We start from the raw sequence: 25,000 nt of genomic DNA on the forward strand, positions 1-25,000 counted from the left end.
GTCCCTACTGCCATAATAACACATGCACAGTATGACCCTACTGCCATAATAACACATACCTGGACATGTACAGTATGTCCCTACTGCCATAATAACACATGCACAGTATGTCCCTACTGCCATAATAACACATGTACAGTATGTCCCTACTGCCATAATAACACATACCTGGACATGTACAGTATGTCCCTACTGCCATAATAACACATGTACAGTATGTCCCTACTGCCATAATAACACATACCTGGACATGTACAGTATGTCCCTACTGCCATAATAACACATGTACAGTATGTTATTGTACTATATGTAGCATGATTATAGATTGTATACAATATGGATATGTATCTGTACAAGCATCTTCTAATGCATGTATAGTAGACAGTTGAAGTCGGAAGTTTACATACAACTTAGCCAAATACATTTAAACTCAGTTTTTTCACAATTCCTGACATTTAATCCTAGTAAAAATTCCCTGTCTTAGGTCAGTTAGGATCCCCACTTTATTTTAAGAATGTGAAATGTCAGAATAATAGTAGAGAGAATGATTTATTTCAGCTTTTATTTTTTTCATCACATTCCCATTGGGTCAGAAGTTTCCATACACTCAATTAGTATTTGGTAGCATTTCCTTTAAACTGTTTAACTTGGGTCAAACATTTCGGGTAGCCTTCCACAAGCTTTCCACAATAAGTTGGGTGAATTTTGGCCCATTCCTCCTGACAGAGCTGGTGTAACTGAGTCAGGTTTGTAGGCCTCCTTGCTCGCACACGCTTTTTCAGTTCTGCCCACAAATGTTCTGTAGGTTTGAGGGCAGGGCTTTGTGATGGCCACTCCAATACCTTGACTTTGTTGTCCTTAAGCCATTTTGCCACAACTTTGGGAGTATGCTTGGGGTCATTGTCCATTTGGAAGACCCATTTGCGAGCAAGCTTTAACTTCCTGACTGATGTCTTGAGATGTTGCTTCAATATATCCACATAATTTTCACTCCTCATGATGCACTCTATTTTGTGAAGTGCACCAGACCCTCCTGTAGCAAAACACCCCCACAACATGATGCTGCCACCCCCGTGCTTCACTGTTGGGATGGTGTTCTTCGGCTTGCAAGCCTCCCCCTGTAACGTTCGTCTGGTGGTGTATGAACGGACCAAGGCGCAGCGGGTGATGAATACATAACGATTTATTTCAAAACAGACGAAACACTGACAAAACACTAGAACAAACTACAAAACAATAAACGAAGGCAACAGACCTGAAACAAACAAACTTACATATAGACGAAGGACGCAAGAACAGGAACAGACTACCTAAAACGAACGAACAAACGAAACAGTCCCATGTGGATTACACAGACACAGGAACAACCACCCACGACAAACAATGTGACAACACCTACCTTAATATGATTCTCAATCAGAGGAGATGAAAACCACCTGCCTCTAATTGAGAACCATATTAGGTACCCATTAACCAACATAGAAACAGAAAACATAGACTGCCCACCCAAACTCACATCCTGACCAACTAACACATACAAAAACTAACAGAAAACAGGTCAGGAACGTGACACCCCCTTTTTCCTCCAAACATAACGATGGTCATTATGGCCAAACAGTTCCATTTTTGTTTCATCAGACCAGAGGACATTTCTCCAAAAAGTACGATCTTTGTCCCCATGTGTAGTTGCAAACCGTAGTCTGGCTTTTTTATGGCGGTTTTGGAGCAGTGGCTTCTTCCTTGCTGAGCGGCCTTTCAGGTTATGTCGACATAGGACTCGTTTTACTGTGGATATAGATACTTTTGTACCTGTTTCCTCCAGCATCTTCACAAGGTCCTTTGCTGTTGTTCTGGGATTGATTTGCACTTTTCGCACCAAAGTACGTTCATCTCTAGGAGACAGAACGCGTCTCCTTCCTGAGCTGTATGACGGCTGCGTGGTCCCATTGTGTTTATACTTGCGTACTACCGTTTGTACAGATGAACGTGGTACCTTCAGGCGTTTGGAAATTGCTCCCAAGGATGAACCAGAAGGGTGGAGGTCAACAATTTTTTTTCTGAGGTCTTGGCTGATTTTGTTTGATTTTCCTATGATGTCAAGCAAAGAGGCACTGAGTTTGAAGGTAGGCCTTGAAATACATCCACAGGTACACCTCCAATTGACTCAAATGATGTCAATTAGCCTAACAGAAGCTTCTAAAGCCATGACATAATTTTCTGGAATTTTCCAAGCTGTTTAAAGGCACAGTCAACTTAGTGTATGTAAACTTCTGACCCACTGGAATTGTGATACAGTGAATTATAAGTGAAATAATCTGTCTGTAAACAATTGTTGGAAAAATTACTTGTGTCATGCACAAAGTAGATGTCCTAACTGACTTGCCAAAACTATAGTTTGTTAACAATAAATGTGTCAAGTGGTTGAAAAACGAGTCTTAATGACTCCAACCTAAGTGTATGTAAACGTCCGACTTCAACTGTATGTACAGATGAGCAGACAGGTATGATGTATGTATGCTGCCTGTGTGCCTATAGCCTATGCCTGCTCTGTGTAGGGGTAGCAGGTAGCCTAGCGGGTAAGAGTGTTGGGCCAGTAACCGAAATGTTGCTGGTTCGCATTCCCGAGCCGACTAGGTATAAAAACTGTCTGTGCCCTTAACTCTAGTTGCTCAGGATAAGAGTGTCTGCTAAATGAATAAAACATTTGTTTTTTTATGTAAATCTTATGACATGTGAAGGTAGGCCTGTTTATACAGGTCATATCTAAGGTATGTGAGGGTACACACTTTAGTGTTATGCTTACGTCAGTTACTTGATGTGGAATAGAGTTCCATGTAGTCATGGCTCTATGTAGTACTGTGCACCTCCCATAGTCTGTTCTGGACTTGGGGACTGTGAAGAGACCTCTGGTGGCATGTCTTGTAGGGTATTCATGGGTGTCTGAGCTGTGTGCTAGTCGTTTAAACAGACAGCTCAGTGCTTTCAACATGTCAATACCTCTCACAAATACAAGTAGTGATGAAGTCAATCTCTCCTCCACTTTGAGTCAGGAGAGATTGGAATGCATATTATTAATGTTTGCATCTCTGTGTACATCCAAGGGCCAGCCGTGCTGCCCTGTTCTGAGCCACTTGCAATTTTCCCAAGTCCGTCTGTGGCACCTGACTACACGACTGAACAGCTGTCCAGGTGCGACAAAACTAGAGCCTGTAGGACCTGCCTTGTTGATAGTGTTGTTAAGAAGGTAGAAACTAGAGCCTGTAGGACCTGCCTTGTTGATAGTGTTGCTAAGAAGGTAGAAACTAGAGCCTGTAGGACCTGCCTTGTTGATAGTGTTGCTAAGAAGGTAGAAACTAGAGCCTGTAGGACCTGCCTTGTTGATAGTGTTGTTAAGAAGGTAGAAACTAGAGCCTGTAGGACCTGCCTTGTTGATAGTGTTGCTAAGAAGGTAGAAACTAGAGCCTGTAGGACCTGCCTTGTTGATAGTGTTGTTAAGAAGGTAGAAACTAGAGCCTGTAGGACCTGCCTTGTTGATAGTGTTGCTAAGAAGGTAGAAACTAGAGCCTGTAGGACCTGCCTTGTTGATAGTGTTGCTAAGAAGGTAGAAACTAGAGCCTGTAGGACCTGCCTTGTTGATAGTGTTGCTAAGAAGGTAGAAACTAGAGCCTGTAGGACCTGCCTTGTTGATAGTGTTGCTAAGAAGGTAGAAACTAGAGCCTGTAGGACCTGCCTTGTTGATAGTGTTGTTAAGAAGGTAGAAACTAGAGCCTGTAGGACCTGCCTTGTTGATAGTGTTGCTAAGAAGGTAGAAACTAGAGCCTGTAGGACCTGCCTTGTTGATAGTGTTGCTAAGAAGGTAGAAACTAGAGCCTGTAGGACCTGCCTTGTTGATAGTGTTGCTAAGAAGGTAGAAACTAGAGCCTGTAGGACCTGCCTTGTTGATAGTGTTGCTAAGAAGGTAGAAACTAGAGCCTGTAGGACCTGCCTTGTTGATAGTGTTGCTAAGAAGGTAGAAACTAGAGCCTGTAGGACCTGCCTTGTTGATAGTGTTGCTAAGAAGGTAGAAACTAGGGCCTGTAGGACCTGCCTTGTTGATAGTGTTGCTAAGAAGGTAGAGCAGCGCTTTATTATGGACAGACTTCTCCCCATCTTAGCTACTGTTGTTTTTACCATGCCAGTTTACAATCCAGGGTTAGTCCAAGCAGTTTTGTCACCTTAACTTGCTCAATTTCCACATTATTTATTACAATATTTAGTAGAGGTTTAGGGTTTAGTAAATGATTAGTCCCCAAAAATATTTAGGACTAACTTATTCCTTGCCACCCATTCTGACACTAACTGCAGCTCTTTGTTAAGTGTTGCAATCATTTCAGTCGTTATAGTAGCTGACATGTATAGTGTTGAGTTATCCACATACATAGACACACTGGCTTTACTCAAAGCATGTCGTTAGTATAGATTGAAAAAAGTAAGCGGCATAGACAGCTGCCCTGGGGAATTCCTGATTCTACCTGGATTATGTTGGAGAAGCTTCCATAAAGAACACCCTCTGTGTTCTGTTAGACAGGTAACTCTTTATCCACATTATAGCAGGGGGTGTAAAGCCATAACATAGGTTTTTCCAGCAGCAGACTATGATCGATAATGTCAAAAGCCGCACTGAAGTCTAACAAAACAGCCCCCACAATAATTGTATCATAAATTTCTCTCAGTCAATCATCAGTCATTTGTGTAAGTGCTGTGCTTGTTGAATGTCCTTCCCTACAAGTGTGCTGAAAGTCTGTTGTCAATTTGTTTACTGTAAAAAAGCATTGTATCTGGGCAAACACCATTTTATTTATTTTATTAAGGGTTGGTAACAGGCTGATTAGTCGGCTGTTTGAGCCAGTAAAGGGGGCTTTACTATTCTTAGGTAGCGGAATTACTTATGCTTCCCTCCAGGCCTGAGGGCACACACTTTCTAGTAGGCTTAAATTGAAGATATGGCAAATAGGAGAGGCAATATCATCCGCTATTGGCTTGATGTCTAAGGTAATGTACTGAATGTCTAAGGTAATGTACTGATCGAGTGAAAAAAAGCACAAGCATTTCGCTACACTCGCATTAACATCTGCTAACCATGTGTATGTGACAAATAACATTTGATTTGATTTGATTTGAATGCCTCTGTACAAGCGTGTGTCTGTGCAGAAGTGTTTGCGTGTACTGTAGATAGATGCAGGTGTATATTGACTGGTAACACAGGCCTAAAATTACCTGTATCAAAACAAGGGTGTCTGATGATGTCATTTCCTCTTTGTTTCGAACCTGGAGTTTTCATGGAGTTTGAAAATATATCAGCTTGAAATGTGTCGGATTATATGTCTGATTCTGATACATAGTGGCACTGTTCTACACAATGAATCCAGGTGCATGGATACATCCTGGCACATATGACATATTGTGACCGACAGTTTACAGAAGTGTCAGTATTCCCTCTAAGTAACGTCAACGGCTATTGGTAAGATGGGGCGGAGGCTCTGCCAGGGGGGGAAAATCCAATGAAATCAAATAAAATTTCTAACGGGTCAACATTGATGCTGATAATTTTCTGGCGCAGTCTATAAAAAAAATGTCAAGCTATGACTTCATTTAAACAAGAAGACTTTAATTAATGGCCCCAACAAAGTCAACGAAGGAATTCAATAAAGAGCTGAGGTAAGAGAACAATTCATACACTTGGTCCAATGTCTGAACATCTAATGTTTGTTGTAAATGTAAATTCTTTGCTATCCAGCTGAATGAAGAAAAACAGCTAGTTAGCGCGCTTAGCTACCGATTTAATTAGCTAACATCAGCTAACTAGCAGGGATGAATACAGATATTTAACCTAAACTCACGTAAACTCGTACATCGCCTTGGTCCGTACAATTGCCCTTATTTTAGCGCCCCAAAAACGTAATACTTCCAGATCAACTGTAATGTCAATACCATTGTAAAGCACAATTTCTCCCCTTTCCAACAGAATCAATTACATGACCTAAAAAAAATTGCTTTTTTTCACTCGATCTGTCCAACCTTATCGCCTCTAAAATGTAAATAAAACACTATAAAGAGTTGATATAATGTGTCATTACATACCTATTTGAAGGTTTGTGTCGAATTTGAATCCGGTTTTTAGGGCGGTGCTAATGTGATCTTAGAAGTAAACTGCGGCTTTGAGAATGATGATCGCATGCAATGATGACGCAAAAAATGACTAGGTATCCCCCCCTTACCCCCGTCACTGTCCATTTCTTGTTTTTAACCTCTTCAGGCTGCAGGGTGAATATTGAAAAAACTGGAAAATATGCGCACATTTTCAAACGGCCTCTTAAGAAATTTTTGATATTCCAATATGCATATATTTACTATTATTGGATAGAAAACAGTCTATAGTTTCTAAAAACGTTTGAATTATTTCTCTAAGTTGAACAGAACTATTTTTACAGCCCATTTCCTATCCAGAATTGAGATTTCCAAAATGCGATGTCTCTCTTTAAGACCTTGTCTATAAAAGGTCATGACACTTAGGACCGTAGAAACACGTCATACGCCTTCATCTGGGTGTAATGCGGAAGTGAGAGTTGAAAGGAGTCGAATATCTCTTCCAGGGACTGAATAGTACATCTTCTTGTGAGACCTGCGCAGTTAAAAAAAAATTCCGGGCGGGAGGCAGAATCTGGACTCGGCTCCTGGAAGACGCTCGATAAAGGTGAATATGATCTCTGGCTACGATATTATTTGATACATGTCACAAAATCATCCTAAAGTATGTTTTTTCAATATACTTTAATTATATTATTGCAATTTATTCTGGACTTTAGACGTGATGCTTTGGAAGAATTTTTTGAAGAAGGAGAGGTTAGCGCCGCACGGCCATTGTGCTTGCTAAACCAAGAGGGAAATAGTTGGTTCTGGAACCCAACTAAAGACTGTACTGGACAATGGACCCCGTTACAACATTCTGATGGAATATCAACAAAGATAAGGACCCAATTTGGGATGCTTTTTCATATATCTGTCGAACTGTGCTATGCTAGCGCTTGACTAGAATCAATGCTGCCGTATGCTAGCTAATGTTGTTAGCTAATATAACGATATATTGTGTTTTCGCTGTAAAACACTTCAAAAATCGGAAATATTGGCTCTATTCACACGATATCTGTCTTTCATTAGCTATCCACCATATGTTTTTCTGAAATGTTTTATGAGGTGTAATTAGTAGTTGACGTTGGTGTCTGTATTTTCTCTGGCTACTCCCGTGTGATTTCAGACTGTAGCTATGCTGTAGCAATGATGGGAGCAGTAATGTAAAACTGATTTATAGCTAAAATATGCACATTTTATGAACAAAACATAGATTTATTGTGTAACATGTTATAGGACTGTCATCTGAGGTAGTTTTTTCTAGGTTCTTTAGGTTGGGTCTAGGTTATTTAGGCTGGCTTGTGCATGCTACTTGAATCATAATTCATACATCATAATCATAATCATACGTGTCTGTCCACTTTTTTATTTGGTGGTGAGCTAACATAAATATATGTGGTGTTTTCTCTGTAAAACATTTAAAAAATCGGACATGTTGGCTGGATTGACAAGATGTTTATCTTTCAAATGCTGTATTGGACTTGTTAATATGTGAAAGTTAAATATTTTTAAAAAATAGATTTTGAATTTCGCGCCCTACAATTGAGTTGGATGTTGTACCGATATCGGGACAGCCCGCCTAACAGGTTAAACGGTGAGAGAAGTGCTACACCTGGTGGAGAGAGATTGTAAGACAGAAATAGTTGCTTTATGCGTGCTGTACGTTACGACATGACACGTGACACATGACGTTTTTTCAACTTTTCTCCAATACTATAGAACCATTACCATGTCGATCAACGCTTGAATAGAAACCTAGTTCACACCCCCGATTTTGAAGTCAACACAGTCGCTACAGTCCCATTAGTTTTCTTTGTAGCCTCGTTTGAATGTTGCGGTTGCGCACATTTGTACGGAATGGGGTGAGTTTACGTTAGTTTGTCTGTTAGTTTGTCTGTAGCAGGGGTTTAGGGTTGTTGTTAGCTAGCTAGTTAACGTTAGCTAGCTGGCTAGTGTTTATCTGGCAGCTCCATTTATTGAGGAAGCTAGCTAGCTAGCTGGCTGACAAGTAAGCTAGTAGCTAACAACTCTAGCTAGCTAGCTACAGCTCCTCGCCACAGATAGGTTTAGTTATAAAATGATTTGTCCTCTTTGCTAGTGGTGGCTTGTTCTCTGTTGTCTAACTAGCTAGCTAGCTAACTGGCTGGCTAACGTTCATCAGGCAGCTGTATCGTAGCTAGCCAGGAGTAGGCAAGCCCATGCCGAAGCCACTAACGTTAACTTTACCAGCAGAGAGGAGCCCTTACTTCTACAGCCAACTGTGGTTGCTAGCTAACTAGCTAGTTACATGAATGGCATTTCTCTACTCCATTTATTTGACACAGGGCTCCTGTCTTTTGAACCAGTGTAACAGCGTTCACCAAAATGTATTTTATACATTGCTAACTACTGAATTTATGTTTCGCTTCATGTTTAGTTCATTGCCTCCTGTTGACCTTGATTAACATGAATGTGTGTTTAGTGACATATTGCACCCCCCTGCCTTTAGCCATTCAATTGTTGCATTTTCTCCTCAGACCGTTTTATGTTGCTGGAGAGAATGTGAGGAGTGAGAGAGTCCTTCACGTCAACTACAACTTCTGCTATGTTATATGCTTGTCATTACCCACAGAATAAAACGAATTGAATAAACTAGATCATCACGTGCTTGCTGTCCTTTTGCCTTCAGAGGGAAGTACTAGGCAGTTACACCCGCAAAATGGACACACACCAATTGGAGGAAACAGTGGGTTAAGTTACATTATAATGTTTTGTCTCTCATTCCTCGTGTCTCCTCGTGTCTCCTCGTGTCTCCTCGCGTCTCCTCGCGTCTCCTCGCGTCTCCTCGCGTCTCCTCGCGTCTCACATTCCCTTTATTTTGCTCAGTTACGTAAGGTAAGTTAAGTTATTCAACTGATAGCATTGACTAAGCACAAAGGGGTTGGGTAAGTTTATTTACATGAACTTGTAATGTGTACTTTTTTGTTGAAAAAATTGTCAGATTTAGATAAATGGCAGTAACACAGTGTTATAAATGTGTTTTCATCAGGTGTACGATGTGTCAACGCATCATGAGGGGATATTTGATTCGATTTTATCCGTCTGCTGGCTTTGAAGTGAAGGGGAGGATCAGGCTCATGGGAGTGTTTCCTATCTCTACTGCTTTATATCAAGAAGTCTTTGAATTTTCTGCCATATTGTTTTATTCTCTATCCACACTTACTCTGCAGCAATACCTAGCTAGGGAACTAGTTAGGGGAGAGGGGGGGCCTAGCTAGGAGAGAGAGAGAACAGACACAGAGAGCATGGGCTCTTAAGTTCTTCTGCAAAAAGATAGAATTTAGAGTTGGATAAATGTAGATATACTTGAATTTTTTTTCGCAAGGACTTATACAGGATACTACCCTCCATATCAAAACCTTCATTCCAAATCACAATTCTCTACTGCTTCATTTCAAAAAGTGCATTTTCTACCATATTGTTTTATTCTCTATCCACACTTACACTGCAGCAATATAATGTAAGTTAAAGACTAAACCAAGGTTCTCCGAGCTCTGGTCCTGGAGTGCTACTGTGTGCAGGCTTTTGCTCCGGCCCATCACTAACACACATCAAAAGAACGATGGTCTTATTAAGGCTGACGACCAGAAGCTGAGAAAGACAACAGTGTGTCCTGAAGATCAACCCGGCCTCCATATCTTGTCGTTACTAAGGATTAAGTGTTTGACTGCTGGAGTTAGACCAGAGGTGGTGTATTTCCCATTTAAAAGTTAACACTATATTGCCCTTTCTAGAGCTCTCGACGAAGAAATTAGGTATTTCAATTTTATTTAAATGAAGGTTTTTTCAATTTTATTTAGGCTAAACTTTTTACCTTTTTTATTATTGATGTTGGAGGTATAGACTGTGTTTTGTGAAACAGGTTTGTGTAGTTTTTGCTGTTGTAAATAAATGCAATATTAGTCAACATATTACAATTGTTGGCTTTAAATGTATATTTGTAGTGTCAACTGCATCAAGTACATGCACGACTTAAATGTTATAATTTGGATGACAGACTTGATATGACGTATGACCCTTTTAAAAGAGCACATGGTGAATCCACAAGTTCTGACCGTATATGATACTGCTCAACATGTAGTTGATGCTTTTTTTTAGTTCTGTTTTTAAGTTTAATTAATCAAACTCTGAAGGTTCTACTGTAGCCTACTGTTACATTTTGTAATAGAGTGTGGAACAAACGCTGCTTTCATGGTGACGGCGATGAGCACCCTTCATTTAAAGATAAACTATAAATGTATAATACAATGATTCAATACGGGATCAAATGCTTACTTTGAAATGTTATGATGTGTCAACAAAAACAAATATGAAACGGCGAGTGATGGGCTGTTGGGTCGAAGCATCTGACACAGCATATATCCCAGATGTGTCTGAATGTGCTCATTGAGTCTGAAACAAAGTGGTCCGTTTCTTGATGTGTGTGTGTATGTGTGTGTGTGTGTGTGTGTGTGTGTGTGTGTGTGTGTGTGTGTGTGTGTGTGTGTGTGTGTGTGTGTGTGTGTGTGTGTGTGTGTGTGTGTGTGTGTGTGTGTGTGTGTGTGTGTGTGTGTGTGAGTGTAGTGTAGTGTAGTGTACCTGCAGTATACAGCTGGTGATGTCTGAGGCTATCTTGGCATGGGGTGTGTCTTCGTCTTTGCCCTGGGGGGTGAGGTTGTGTTCCAGACAGGATTCCCACAGACCCACTAGTGCCCCCCCATGGCGCTCGATGGACCGCGTCTCCCTGATCGCCGTGGTGATGCGCGTGATGCAGATCTCCACCACCGCCTGGTCATTGTCATTGGTCAGGTAGTCCTGCAGCCAGCCAATCAGAGGGGAAATGAGTCCGGAACAGCCAATCAGGATCAAGAAACAATGAGAAAAGAGCATGTTTGTTTTTAATATGGTTTCAAATGCAGTCTGTCTAACACAGATCCAAGTCTCAGGGCTGCAACAGCTTTGGCTCTTAGTTTTCCCTTGACACTCAAAGGAAAAACCCTCTTAACTTTTTCCATGTTGAGGTGGAAATGCTCAGATATTCAAACTCTTACCCCATCTAGACAGTGTCTCAATAAGCAGCTGGGTTACATTCAGCCGTAGACTCTTTCATTCTTTGCTTAAATGATGACTGAGAGACTGACTGTGTTGGATGGGAAATGAGGACATGTGGGCTCTGGAGGGATAGGCATCATATCAGATCTGTTTCCAGGAAACAGTCCCAAGAGACACACCTGCCATAAGCATTGTGTGTGTGTGTGTGTGTGTGTGTGTGTGTGTGTGTGTGTGTGTGTGTGTGTGTGTGTGTGTGTGTGTGTGTGTGTGTGTGTGTGTGTGTGTGTGTGTGTGTGTGTGTGTGTGTGTGTGTGTGTGTGTGTGTGTGTGTGTACATGTGTGTACATGTGTGTGTGTGTGTGTGTGTGTGTGTGTGTGTGTGTGTGTGTGTGTGTGTGTGTGTGTGTGTGTGTGTGTATGTGTGTGTGTGTGTGTGTGTGTGTGTGTGTGTGTGTGTGTGTGTGTGTGTGTGTGTGTGTGTGTACATAGGCAACTTACAAGAGATCAATAGATACCTTTGACCTCCTCTAGTACTTCAAAGAGACCGTCATGTATGTGTGAATGGATGGGTATGTAGGGGTACACACAGGAGAGCAGGAGATACCTTTGACCTCCTCTAGTACTTCAAAGAGACCGTCATGTGTGTGAATGGATGGGTATGTAGGGGTACTCACAGGAGAGCAGGAGATAGCCTTGATTTCCTCCAGGGCCTGTGAGAGACAGTCCTCTATCTCAGAGTCTTCCAGGGAGAAGAGGTCTCCAGCCCGGGACAGGTCTCTCTGGCCCAGTACCAGGCCAAACAGCTGGTGCATGGTGTCTCTGCTTCACTCTGGCCTGCTTCGGGCCCACCTCAGCCTGGTCTGGTCCACGTCAGGCCTGCTTAGGCCCGGTTTGACCCACACTCACTCTGGGCCAACCTGGGACCAGAAGTTGCTATGGAGACAGGGCATAGTCCCTGAAGGTGGTGGGGTGATGACCTCATACACATCAGACCCCTGAGAAAGAAAGACAAAAATGGAGACAAATTTAACCCCAATAACTACCGGGGGATATGCGTCAACAGCAACCTTGGGAAAATCCTCTGCATTATCATTAACAGCAGACTCGTACATTTCCTCAGTGATAACAATGTCCTGAGCAAATGTCAAATCGGCTTTTTACCAAATTACCGTACGACAGACCACATTTTCCCCCTGCACACCCTAATTGACAAACAAACAAACCAAAAACAAAGGCAAAGTCTTCTCATGCTTTGTTGATTTCAAAAAAGCTTTTGACACAATTTGGCATGAGGGTCTGTCTCTCCATGATGGAAAGTGGAGTTGGTTGAAAAACATACGACTTTATAAAATACATGTACACCAACAACAAGTGTGTAGTTAAAATTGGCAAAAAACACATACACCTCACCCTACTAGAAACTGAAGTCAAATATTTACTATTTCTGATGATCTGGTGCTTCTGTCACCAACCAAAGAGGCCCTACAGCAGCACCCAGATCTTCTGCACAGATTCTGCCAGACCTGGGCCCTGACAGTAAATCTCAGTAAGACAAAAATAATGGTGTTCCAAAAAAAGTCCAGTTGCCAGGACCATAAATACAAATTCCATCTAGACACTGTTGCCCAAGAGAACACAAAAAAACTATACATACCTCGGCCTAAACATCAGCGCCACAGGTAACTTCCACAAAGCTGTGAACGATCTGAGAGACAAGGCAAGAAGGGCATTCTATGCCATCAAAAGGAACATAAAATTCAACATACCAATTAGGATCTGGCTAAAAAATACTTGAATCAGTTATAGAACCCATTGCCCTTTATGGTTGTGAGGTCTGGGGTCCGCTCACCAACCAAGAATTCACTAAATGGGACAAACACCAAATTGAGACTCTGCATGCAGAATTCTGCAAAAGTATCCTCCGTGTACAACGTAGAACACCAAATAATGCATGCAGAATCGAATGAGGCCGATACCCGCTAATTATCAATATCCAGAAAAGAGACGTTAAATTCTACAACCACCTAAAAGGAAGCAATTCCCAAACCTTCCATAACAAAGCCATCACCTACAGAGAGATGAACCTGGAGAAGAGTCCCTTGAGCTAGCTGGTCCTGTGGCTCTGTTCACAAACACAAACAGACCCCACACAGCCCCAGGACAGCAACACAATTAGACCCAACCAAATCATGACAAAACAAAAAGAGAATTACTTGACACATTGGAAAGAATTAACAAAAAAACTGAGCAAACTAGAATGCTATTTGGCCCTAAACAGAGAGTACACAGTGGCAGAATACCTGACCACTGTCACTGACCCAAACTTAAGGAAAGCTTTGACTATATACAGACTCAGTGAGCATAGACTTGATATTGAGAAAGGCCGCCGTAGGCAGACATGGCTCTCAAGAGAAGACAGGCTATGTGCTCACTGCCCACAAAATGAGGTGGAAACTGAGCTGCACTTCCTAACCTCCTGCCAAATGTATGACCATATTAGAGACACATATTTCCCTCAGATTACACAGACCCACAAAGAATGTGAAAAACAAACTTTTGATAAACTCCCATATCTACTGGGTAAAATACCACAGTGTGCCATCACAGCAGCAAGATGTGTGACCTGTTGCCAAAAGACAAGGACAACCAGTGAAAAACAAACACCATTGTAAATACAACCCATATTTATGTTTATTTATTTTCCCTTTTGTACTTTAACTATTTTCACATAATATGGCATTTGAAATGTCTTTATTATTTTGGAACTTTTGTGAGTGTAGTGTTTCCTGTTAATTTCTTAATGTTTATAATTTGTTTTATCTATTTGACTTGCTTTGGAAATGTAAACATACAGTATGTTTCCCATGCCGATAAAGCCCCAGAGAGAGAGGAGAGGAGAGGAGAGGAGAGGAGAGGAGAGGAGAGGAGAGGAGAGGAGAGGAGAGGAGAGGAGAGGAGAGGAGAGGAGAGGAGAGGAGAGAGTTAGGAATTAGTTTTTTTTTTTTTTTTTTTATCCCATTTTCTCCCCAATTTTTCGTGGTATCCAATCGCTAGTAATTACTATCTTGTCTCATCGCTACAACTCCCGTACGGGCTCGGGAGAGACGAAGGTCGAAAGCCATGCGTCCTCCGAAGCACAACCCAACCAAGCCGCACTGCTTCTTAACACAGCGCGCCTCCAACCCGGAAGCCAGCCGCACCAATGTGTCGGAGGAAACACCGTGTACCTGGCCCCCTTGGTTAGCGCGCACTGCGCCCGGCCCGCCACAGGAGTCGCTGGAGCGCGATGAGACAAGGATTTCCCTACCGGCCAAACCCTCCCTAACCCGGACGACGCTATGCCAATTGTGCGTCGCCCCACGGACCTCCCGGTCGCGGCCGGCTGCGACAGAGCCTGGGCGCGAACCCAGAGACTCTGGTGGCGCAGTTAGCACTGCGATGCAGTGCCCTAGACCACTGCGCCAAGCAGGAGGCCCTGGAATTCGTTTTTTAGAGTTTCTGCGTCTACTGTTTAAATACAGTGTGGGGAGAACCATCACTCTACTGTATGCGTTATCCTCTTCTCACATCTCTCCTCTCCTCTGTAGTTCTACAGGTGTAGTTAATGAAGTTACACTCATCACAAATTAACTTCCCACTACACTAATATGTGACACATTAAGGATACTCCACTCACAGCTGTACACTGCTGGCCAAGGACAAACACCACCACATATCAGCAAAACAGAGGAGACGGCTGCATGAATGAATGTGTGGGAAACTCCCAGGACCTGTGAGATTCCTCATTTAAAACATCAACCATTTACCCCCCTCACCTGGGCTCCTCCGGCCCTTTCTGGAAATATTAACACTCAGAGAGGCACAAGCGGGGTGGGGGGTATCCATACTCAGCTGTACTGTACACAAAGGGGTCAGGGACGATGGATTACTGATTATTCAGACTGTGCGTTAATAGATACGGACACAAGAACACACGCAAAAAATAATATAAATTAGTTTTTTGACAGAATTTCGGAAATCCTCTATTGAGTGTTTAACTACAGTGAATAGTAAAGGGGGAGGAGACTACAGTTCACCATCAAATCCAATTCCTGCCCACAGAGTCCATGGCAACACAGCGCCGGGATACGGAGGCGGGAATTCTCATTGGCCTATGCCAGTTCTGTATCCAAACACCCAAACAGCCATCAATACAGAGGGAGGTGTTGGCTTTATCTCCCCTGGCAGTAAGGATGGGGCTGGATACATAGATATTTCACTGTGACACTAACACCACTAGAGTACCATTAATCAAAGTGTAATTTATCACCAGCGATGAGACTAGGTGTGTGGGGAGGGTATAGAGAGAGAGAGAGAGAGAGAGAGAGAGAGAGAGAGAGAGAGAGAGAGAGAGAGAGAGAGAGAGAGAGAGAGAGAGAGAGAGAGAGAGAGAGAGAGAATTTAACAAAAAAACAGAGCAAACTAGAATGCTATTTGGCCCTAAACAGAGATGTACACAGTGGCAGAATACCTGACCACTGTGACTGACCCAAAATTAAGGAAAGATTTGACTATGTACAGACTCAGTGACCATTGCTATTGAGAGGCCACCGAAGGCAGACCTGGCTCTAAAAGAGAAGACAAGCTATGTGAACACTGCCCACAAAATGAGGTGGAAACCGCTGACTGCACTTCCTAACCTCCTGCCCAATGCATTTCCCTCAGATTACACAGAACCACTTTGAAAACAAATCAAATGTTGATAAACTCTCATATCTACTGGGTGAAATACCACAATGTGCAATCACAATACTGTACATCGCCATAATATGACATTTGTAATGAAACTTTTGTGAGTGTAATGATTACTGTTAATTTTGGATTTGTTTATTATCTATTTCACTTGTGTTGTCAATCTAAAACATACCAATAAATTAATTGAATTGAAAATTGAGAGAGAGACATACAAACAGACAGAGACAGAGAGAGACGAAGAACGAGAAAGAGAGTGACAGAAATAGACAGAGAGACAGAGGGAAAGAGAGAGACAGAAACAGACAGAGAGAGACAGAGGGAAAGAGAGAGAGAGGGACATAAAGAGAGAAAGAGAGAGACAGAGAGACAGAGGGAAAGAGAGAGATAGAAATAGACAGAGAGAGACAGAGGGAAAGAGAGAGACAGAAACAGACAGAGAGAAACAGAGGGAAAGAGAGAGACAGAGGGACATAAAGAGAGAAAGAGAGAGACAGAGAGACAGAGGGAAAGAGAGAGATAGAAAAAGACAGAGAGACAGAGGGAAAGAGAGAGACAGAAACAGACAGAGAGAAACAGAGGGAAAGAGATAGACAGAGGGAAAGAGAGAGACAGAAACAGACAGAGAGAAACAGAGGGAAAGAGAGAGACAGAGGAACATAAAGAGAAAGAAAGAGAGAGACAGAGGAACATAAAGAGAAAGAAAGAGATGGATAGCATTTCAGTGTCCTGAATTCCTGGTGTAACCTGCAGACCCCTCACACACTGAGCTTCCATTATTCCACCTGAATGCCCTCTGTCTGCACTAAATCCACACACACACACACACACACACACACACACACACACACACACACACACACACACACACACACACACACACACACACACACACACACACACACACACACACACACACACACACACACACACAGTGTGAGCAGTGTGACTGAAATAGTTCTGACAGTTCTGACACAGCTTCTGCCTCTGATCTCCTAACACACAGTCCCAGACTATAACACAGCCCCAGACTATAACACACAGCCCCAGACTATAACACACAGCCCCAGACTATAACACACAGCCCCAGACTATAACACACAGCCCCAGACTATAACACACAGCCCCAGACTATAACACACAGCCCCAGACTATAACACACAGCCCCAGAATCTTAACACACAGCCCCAGACTATAACACAGCCCCAGACTATAACACACAGTCCCAGACTATAACACACAGTCCCAGACTATAACACACAGCCCCAGACTATAACACACAGCCCCAGACTATAACACAGCCCCAGACTATAACACACAGCCCCAGACTATAACACACAGCCCCAGATTATAACGCACAGCCCCAGACTATAACACAGCCCCAGACTATAACACAGCCCCAGACTATAACACACAACCCCAGACTATAACACACAGTCCCAGACTATAACACACAGCCCCAGACTATAACACACAGCCCCAGAATCTTAACACACAGCCCCAGACTATAACACAGCCCCAGACTATAACACACAGTCCCAGACTATAACACACAGTCCCAGACTATAACACACAGCCCCAGACTATAACACACAGCCCCAGACTATAACACAGCCCCAGACTATAACACACAGCCCCAGACTATAACACACAGCCCCAGATTATAACACACAGCCCCAGACTATAACACACAGCCCCAGACTATAACACAGCCCCAGACTATAACACACAGCCCCAGACTATAACACACAGCCCCAGACTATAACACACAGCCCCAGACTATAACACACAGCCCCAGACTATAACACAGCCCCAGACTATAACACACAGCCCCAGAATATAACACACAGCCCCAGACTATAACACAGCCCCAGACTATAACACACAGCCCCAGACTATAACACACAGCCCCAGACTATAACACACAGTCCCAGACTATAACACACAGCCCCAGATTATAACACACAGCCCCAGACTATAACACACAGCCCCAGACTATAACACACAGCCCCAGATTATAACACACAGCCCCAGACTATAACACACAGCCCCAGACTATAACACACAGCCCCAGACTATAATACAGCCCCAGACTATTACACACAGCCCCAGACTATAACGCACTGCCCCAGACTATAACACACAGCCCCAGACTATAACACACAGCCCCAGACTATAACACACAGCCCCAGACTATAACACAGCCCCAGACTATAACACACAGCCCCAGACTATAACACACAGCCCCAGACTATAACACACAGCCCCAGACTATAACACAGCCCCAGACTATAACACAGTCCCAGACTATAACACAGCCCCAGACTATAACACACAGCCCCAGACTATAACACACAACCCCAGACTATAACACACAACCCCAGACTATAACACACAGCCCCAGACTATAACACAGCCGCAGACTATAACACAGCCCCAGACTATAACACATAGCCCCAGACTATAACACACAGCCCCAGACTATAACACATAGCCCCAGACTATAATACACAGCCCCAGACTATAACACACAGCCCCAGACTATAACACACAGCCCCAGACTATAACACAGCCCCAGACTATAACACACAGCCCCAGACTAGACTATAACACACATCCCCAGACTATAACACACAGCCCCAGACTATAACACAGCCCCAGACTATAACACACAGTCCCAGACTATAACACACAGCCCCAGACTATAACACAGCCCCAGACTATAACACACAGCCCCAGACTATAACACACAGCCCCAGACTATAACACACAGTCCCAGACTATAACACACAGCCCCAGACTATAACACACAGCCCCAGACTATAACACACAGCCCCAGACTATAACACACAGCCCCAGACTATAACACACAGCCCCAGACTAGACTATAACACACAGCCCCAGACTATAACACACAGCCCCAGACTAGACTATAACACACAGCCCCAGACTATAACACACAGCCCCAGACTAGACTATAACACACAGCCCCAGACTATAACACACAGCCCCAGACTAGACTATAACACACAGCCCCAGACTATAACACACAGCCCCAGACTAGACTATAACACACAGCCCCAGACTATAACACACAGCCCCAGACTATAACACACAGCCCCAGACTAGACTATAACACACAGCCCCAGACTATAACACACAGCCCCAGACTATAACACACAGCCCCAGACTATAACACACAGCCCCAGACTAGACTATAACACACAGCCCCAGACTATAACACACAGCCACAGACTAGACTATAACACACAGCCCCAGAACTCATCACACGCTTGTATATTTGGTACAGTATAATTGAAATATCCCACATAAGAAACACCATGGTGGTCTGGTATTTGTGTGTTGTGGTTGACCAGTCAGTCAGTCCTTTGTGTGTTGTGGTTGACCAGTCGGTCAGTCCTTTGTGTGTTGTGGTTGACCAGTCAGTCAGTCATTTGTGTGTTGTGGTTGACCAGTCAGTCAGTCCTTTGTCTGTTATGGTTGACCAGTCAGTCAGTCCTTTGTGTGTTGTGGTTGACCAGTCAGTCAGTCCTTTGAGTGTTGTGGTTGACCAGTCAGTCAGTCCTTTGTGTGTTGTGGTTGACCAGACAGTCCTTTGTGTGTTGTGGTTGACCAGTCAGTCCTTTGTGTGTTGTGGTTGACCAGTCAGTCCTTTGTGTGTTGTGGTTGACCAGTCAGAGTAGAGAAAAACAGGCCTGAGGAATTCTGCTCTTAAACAATCAGCAAGCTACTATTAATCACCCGGCTACGGCTCAGCAAGCTCAGGAATGCAGGCTTTAAACACACACACACACACACACACACACACACATTGAGACATGTGTGAAAGAGAGGCTGGACACAGGCAGGCGACTGTGACTCCAGAGGGACCCCTGTGTGCTCCCCAGCCCTAGCCCAGAGAGACTGGTCCTGAGTGGGGCACTAGGTGAGGGGTGACGGGGTATTGGAGGTCTGGTGCTAGGGTAGGGGGTATGTCAGGACAAAAGAGAGAGAGAAAGAACACTGGTCCTTTTGTGTGCTCTCTACGTGACCCCCCCCCCCCCCCCCCATCTCTGTCTCAGTGCCCACTCAGCCCTGTGTCTCTGTGATATGCACCTGCTGAATAACCCTCCCTTCCTTCTCTAGCATCCATAGACAGAGGGACAAGGGAGAGCAACACTCCGTGGCCAAACCCCTGTTTTCCTCCAATCTTTCTTCCATCCTGAAGCTCCCTTCTTGAAGTCACAGAAGTGTGAAATCTGAGTGTGAATACCAGCCCCAAACAGTAAATGATGCCCATTGCCCAGCTTCACAACACACTCACTCACACTCTTATTTATGCACATAATTACGGTGTGGCTTTGTGACACGGGGCTGTGAGAGAGGGGGTTGAGAGAGGGGGTTGAGGGAGGGGGTTGAGGGAGGGGGGTTGAGGGAGGGGGTTGAGGGAGGGTGTTGAGAGAGGGGGTTGAGGGAGGGGGTGGAGGGAGGGGGTTGAGAGAGGGGGTTGAGGGAGGGGGTGGAGGGAGGGGGTTGAGGGAGGGGGTTGAGGGAGGGGGGTTGAGGGAGGGGGTTGAGGGAGGGGGTTGAGAGAGGGGGTTGAGAGAGGGGGTTGAGGGAGGGGGTTGAGGGAGGGGGTGGAGGGAGGGGGTGGAGGGAGGGGGTTGAGAGAGGGGGTTGAGGGAGGGGGTGGAGGGAGGGGGTTGAGGGAGGGGGTTGAGAGAGGGGGTTGAGGGAGGGGGTTGAGGGAGGGGGTTGAGAGAGGGGGTTGAGGGAGGGGGTGGAGGGAGGGGGTTGAGAGAGGGGGTTGAGGGAGGGGGTTGAGAGAGGGGGTTGAGAGAGGGGGTTGAGGGAGGGGGTTGAGAGAGGGGGTTGAGGGAGGGAGCTGAGACTCTATTCCAGGGTTGGTTTACACTGACTGTTTGGATTCCAGAATTCACTCAACTAAAAGAACGAAACCAAATAAATATTCACTTTCCCACCCATTTGAATAGATCTCCTGGTAATCATTCTAGAATCAGAATGTCTATCATTCTACCTATTTGAATAGATCTCCTGGTAATCACTCTAGAATCAGATTGTCTATCATTCTACCTATTTGAATAGATCTCCTGGTAATCATTCTAGAATCAGAATGTCTATCATTCTACCCATTTGAATAGATCTCCTGGTAATCATTCTAGAATCAGAATGTCTATCATTCTACCTATTTGAATAGATCTCCTGGTAATCATTCTAGAATCAGAATGTCTATCATTCTACCTATTTGAATAGCTCTCCTGGTAATCACTCTAGAATCAGAATGTCTATCATTCTACCTATTTGAATAGATCTCCTGGTAATCATTCTAGAATCAGAATGTCTATCATTCTACCCATTTGAATAGATCTCCTGGTAATCACTCTAGAATCAGAATGTCTATCATTCTACCTATTTGAATAGATATACTGGTAATCACTCTAGAATCAGATTGTCTATCATTCTACCTATTTGAATAGATCTCCTGGTAATCACTCTAGAATCAGAATGTCTATCATTCTACCTATTTGAATAGATCTCCTGGTAATCATTCTAGAATCAGAATGTCTATCATTCTACCCATTTGAATAGATCTCCTGGTAATCACTCTAGAATCAGAATGTCTATCATTCTACCTATTTGAATAGATCTCCTGGTAATCATTCTAGAATCAGATTGTCTATCATTCTACCCATTTGAATAGATCTCCTGGTAATCATTCTAGAATCAGAATGTCTATCATTCTACCTATTTGAATAGATCTCCTGGTAATCATTCTAGAATCAGAATGTCTATCATTCTACCTATTTGAATAGATCTCCTGGTAATCACTCTAGAATCAGAATGTCTATCATTCTACCTATTTGAATAGATATACTGGTAATCACTCTAGAATCAGATTGTCTATCATTCTACCTATTTGAATAGATCTCCTGGTAATCACTCTAGAATCAGAATGTCTATCATTCTACCTATTTGAATAGATCTCCTGGTAATCATTCTAGAATCAGAATGTCTATCATTCTACCCATTTGAATAGATCTCCTGGTAATCACTCTAGAATCAGAATGTCTATCATTCTACCCATTTGAATAGATCTCCTGGTAATCACTCTAGAATCAGAATGTCTATCATTCTACCTATTTGAATAGATCTCCTGGTAATCATTCTAGAATCAGATTGTCTATCATTCTACCCATTTGAATAGATCTCCTGGTAATCATTCTAGAATCAGAATGTCTATCATTCTACCCATTTGAATAGCTCTCCTGGTAATCATTCTAGAATCAGAATGTCTATCATTCTACCTATTTGAATAGATCTCCTGGTAATCATTCTAGAATCAGAATGTCTATCATTCTACCTATTTGAATAGATCTCCTGGTAATCATTCTAGAATCAGAATGTCTATCATTCTACCTATTTGAATAGATCTCCTGGTAATCACTCTAGAATCAGAATGTCTATCATTCTACCCATTTGAATAGATCTCCTGGTAATCATTCTAGAATCAGAATGTCTATCATTCTACCCATTTGAATAGATCTCCTGGTAATCACTCTAGAATCAGATTGTCTATCATTCTACCTATTTGAATAGATCTCCTGGTAATCACACTAGAATCAGAATGTCTATCATTCTACCTATTTGAATAGATCTACTGGTAATCACTCTAGAATCAGATTGTCTATCATTCTACCTATTTGAATAGATCTACTGGTAATCACTCTAGAATCAGAATGTCTATCATTCTACCCATTTGAATAGATCTCCTGGTAATCACTCTAGAATCAGATTGTCTATCATTCTACCTATTTGAATAGCTCTCCTGGTAATCACTCTAGAATCAGATTGTCTATCATTCTACCTATTTGAATAGATCTACTGGTAATCACTCTGGAATCAGATTGTCTGGTGTACTACAGGGGTATTACAGGTTTACTACAGGGGTATAACAGGGGTACTACAGGGGTACTACAAGGGTATAACAGGGATACTACAGGGGTATAACAGGTGTACTACAGGGGTATAACAGGGGTACTACAGGGGTATTACAGGGGTATAACAGGTGTATTACAGGGGTATAACAGGGGTATAACAGGGGTATTACAGGGGTATAACAGGTGTACTACAGGGGTATTTCAGGGATACTACAGGGGTATTACAGGGGTATAACAGGGGTATAACAGGGGTATTACAGGGGTATAACAGGGGTATTACAGGGGTATAACAGGGGTATAACAGGGGTATTACAGGGGTATAACAGGGGTATTACAGGGGTATTACAGGGGTATAACAGGGGTATTACAGGGGTATAACAGTGGTATAACAGGGGTATAACAGGGGTATTACAGGGGTATAACAGGGGTATAACAGGTGTATAACAGGGGTATAACATGTGTACTACAGGGGTATAACAGGGGTACTACAGGGGTATAACAGGGGTATTACAGGGGTATAACAGGGGTATAACAGGTGTATTACAGGGGTATAACAGGTGTATTACAGGGGTATAACAGGGGTATAACAGGTGTATAACAGGGATACTACAGGGGTATAGCAGGGGTATAACAGGTGTATTACAGGGATACTACAGGGGTATAACAGGGGTATAACAGGTGTATAACAGGGATACTACAGGGGTATAACAGGGGTATAACAGGTGTATTACAGGGGTATAACAGGGGTATTACAGGTGTATTACAGGGGTATAACAGGGGTATTACAGGGGTATAACAGGGGTATTACAGGTGTATTACAGGGATACTACAGGGGTATAACAGGGGTACTACAGGGGTATAACAGGGGTATAACAGGGGTATTACAGGGGTATAACAGGGGTATAACAGGTGTATAACAGGGGTATAACAGGGGTATAACAGGTGTATAACAGGGATACTACAGGGGTATAGCAGGGGTATAACAGGTGTATTACAGGGATACTACAGGGGTATAACAGGGGTATAACAGGTGTATAACAGGGATACTACAGGGGTATAACAGGGGTATAACAGGTGTATTACAGGGGTATAACAGGGGTATTACAGGTGTATTACAGGGGTATAACAGGGGTATAACAGGGGTATTACAGGGGTATAACAGGGGTATTACAGGTGTACTACAGGGGTATAGCAGGGGTATAACAGGTGTATTACAGGGGTATTACAGGGGTATAACAGGGGTATTACAGGTGTATTACAGGGATACTACAGGGGTATAACAGGGGTACTACAGGGGTATTACAGGTGTACTACAGGGGTATAACAGGGGTATAACAGGGGTATTACAGGTGTATTACAGGGGTATAACCGGGGTATTACAGGGGTATAACAGGGGTATTACAGGTGTATTACAGGGGTATAACAGGGGTATAACAGGGGTATTACAGGTGTATTACAGGGGTATAACAGGGGTATTACAGGGGTATAACAGGGGTATTACAGGTGTATTACAGGGGTATAACAGGGGTATTACAGGTGTATTACAGGGGTATAACAGGGGTATTACAGGGGTATAACAGGGGTATTACAGGTGTATTACAGGGGTATAACAGGGGTATTACAGGGGTATAACAGGGGTATTACAGGTGTATTACAGGGATACTACAGGGGTATAACAGGGGTACTACAGGGGTATTACAGGTGTACTACAGGGGTATAACAGGGGTATTACAGGTGTATTACAGGGATACTACAGGGGTATAACAGGGGTAATACAGGTGTACTACAGGGGTATAACAGGGGTATTACAGGGGTATAACAAGGTGTATTACAGGGATACTACAGGGGTATAACAGGGGTAATACAGGTGTACTACAGGGGTATAACAGGGGTATTACAGGGGTATAACAGGTGTACTACAGGGGTATTACAGGGATACTACAAGGGTATTACAGGTGTACTACAGGGGTACTACAGGGGTATAACAGGGGTATTACAGGGGTATAACAAGGTGTATTACAGGGATACTACAGGGGTATAACAGGGGTAATACAGGTGTACTACAGGGGTAT

General features: G+C 43.2%; 1 protein-coding gene across 1 annotated transcript in view; it reads right to left on the reverse strand.

Moving 5' to 3' along the window:
- The window catches only part of LOC120035941 (ventricular zone-expressed PH domain-containing protein-like), a 42,766-nt gene that overhangs the window by 10,026 nt on the left and 7,740 nt on the right, over positions 1-25,000 (reverse strand). The window contains exons 2-3 of the mRNA XM_038982428.1: positions 11,913-12,233; positions 10,786-11,001 (exon numbers count right to left, since the gene is read on the reverse strand). Coding sequence (XP_038838356.1) covers positions 10,786-11,001; positions 11,913-12,050 — 354 coding nt within the window. The 5' untranslated portion in view covers positions 12,051-12,233. The remainder of the gene's footprint in view (positions 1-10,785; positions 11,002-11,912; positions 12,234-25,000) is intronic.

The sequence above is a fragment of the Salvelinus namaycush genome, unplaced genomic scaffold (assembly GCF_016432855.1).
Source record: "Salvelinus namaycush isolate Seneca unplaced genomic scaffold, SaNama_1.0 Scaffold116, whole genome shotgun sequence".
Taxonomy (NCBI): Eukaryota; Metazoa; Chordata; class Actinopteri; order Salmoniformes; family Salmonidae; genus Salvelinus; species Salvelinus namaycush.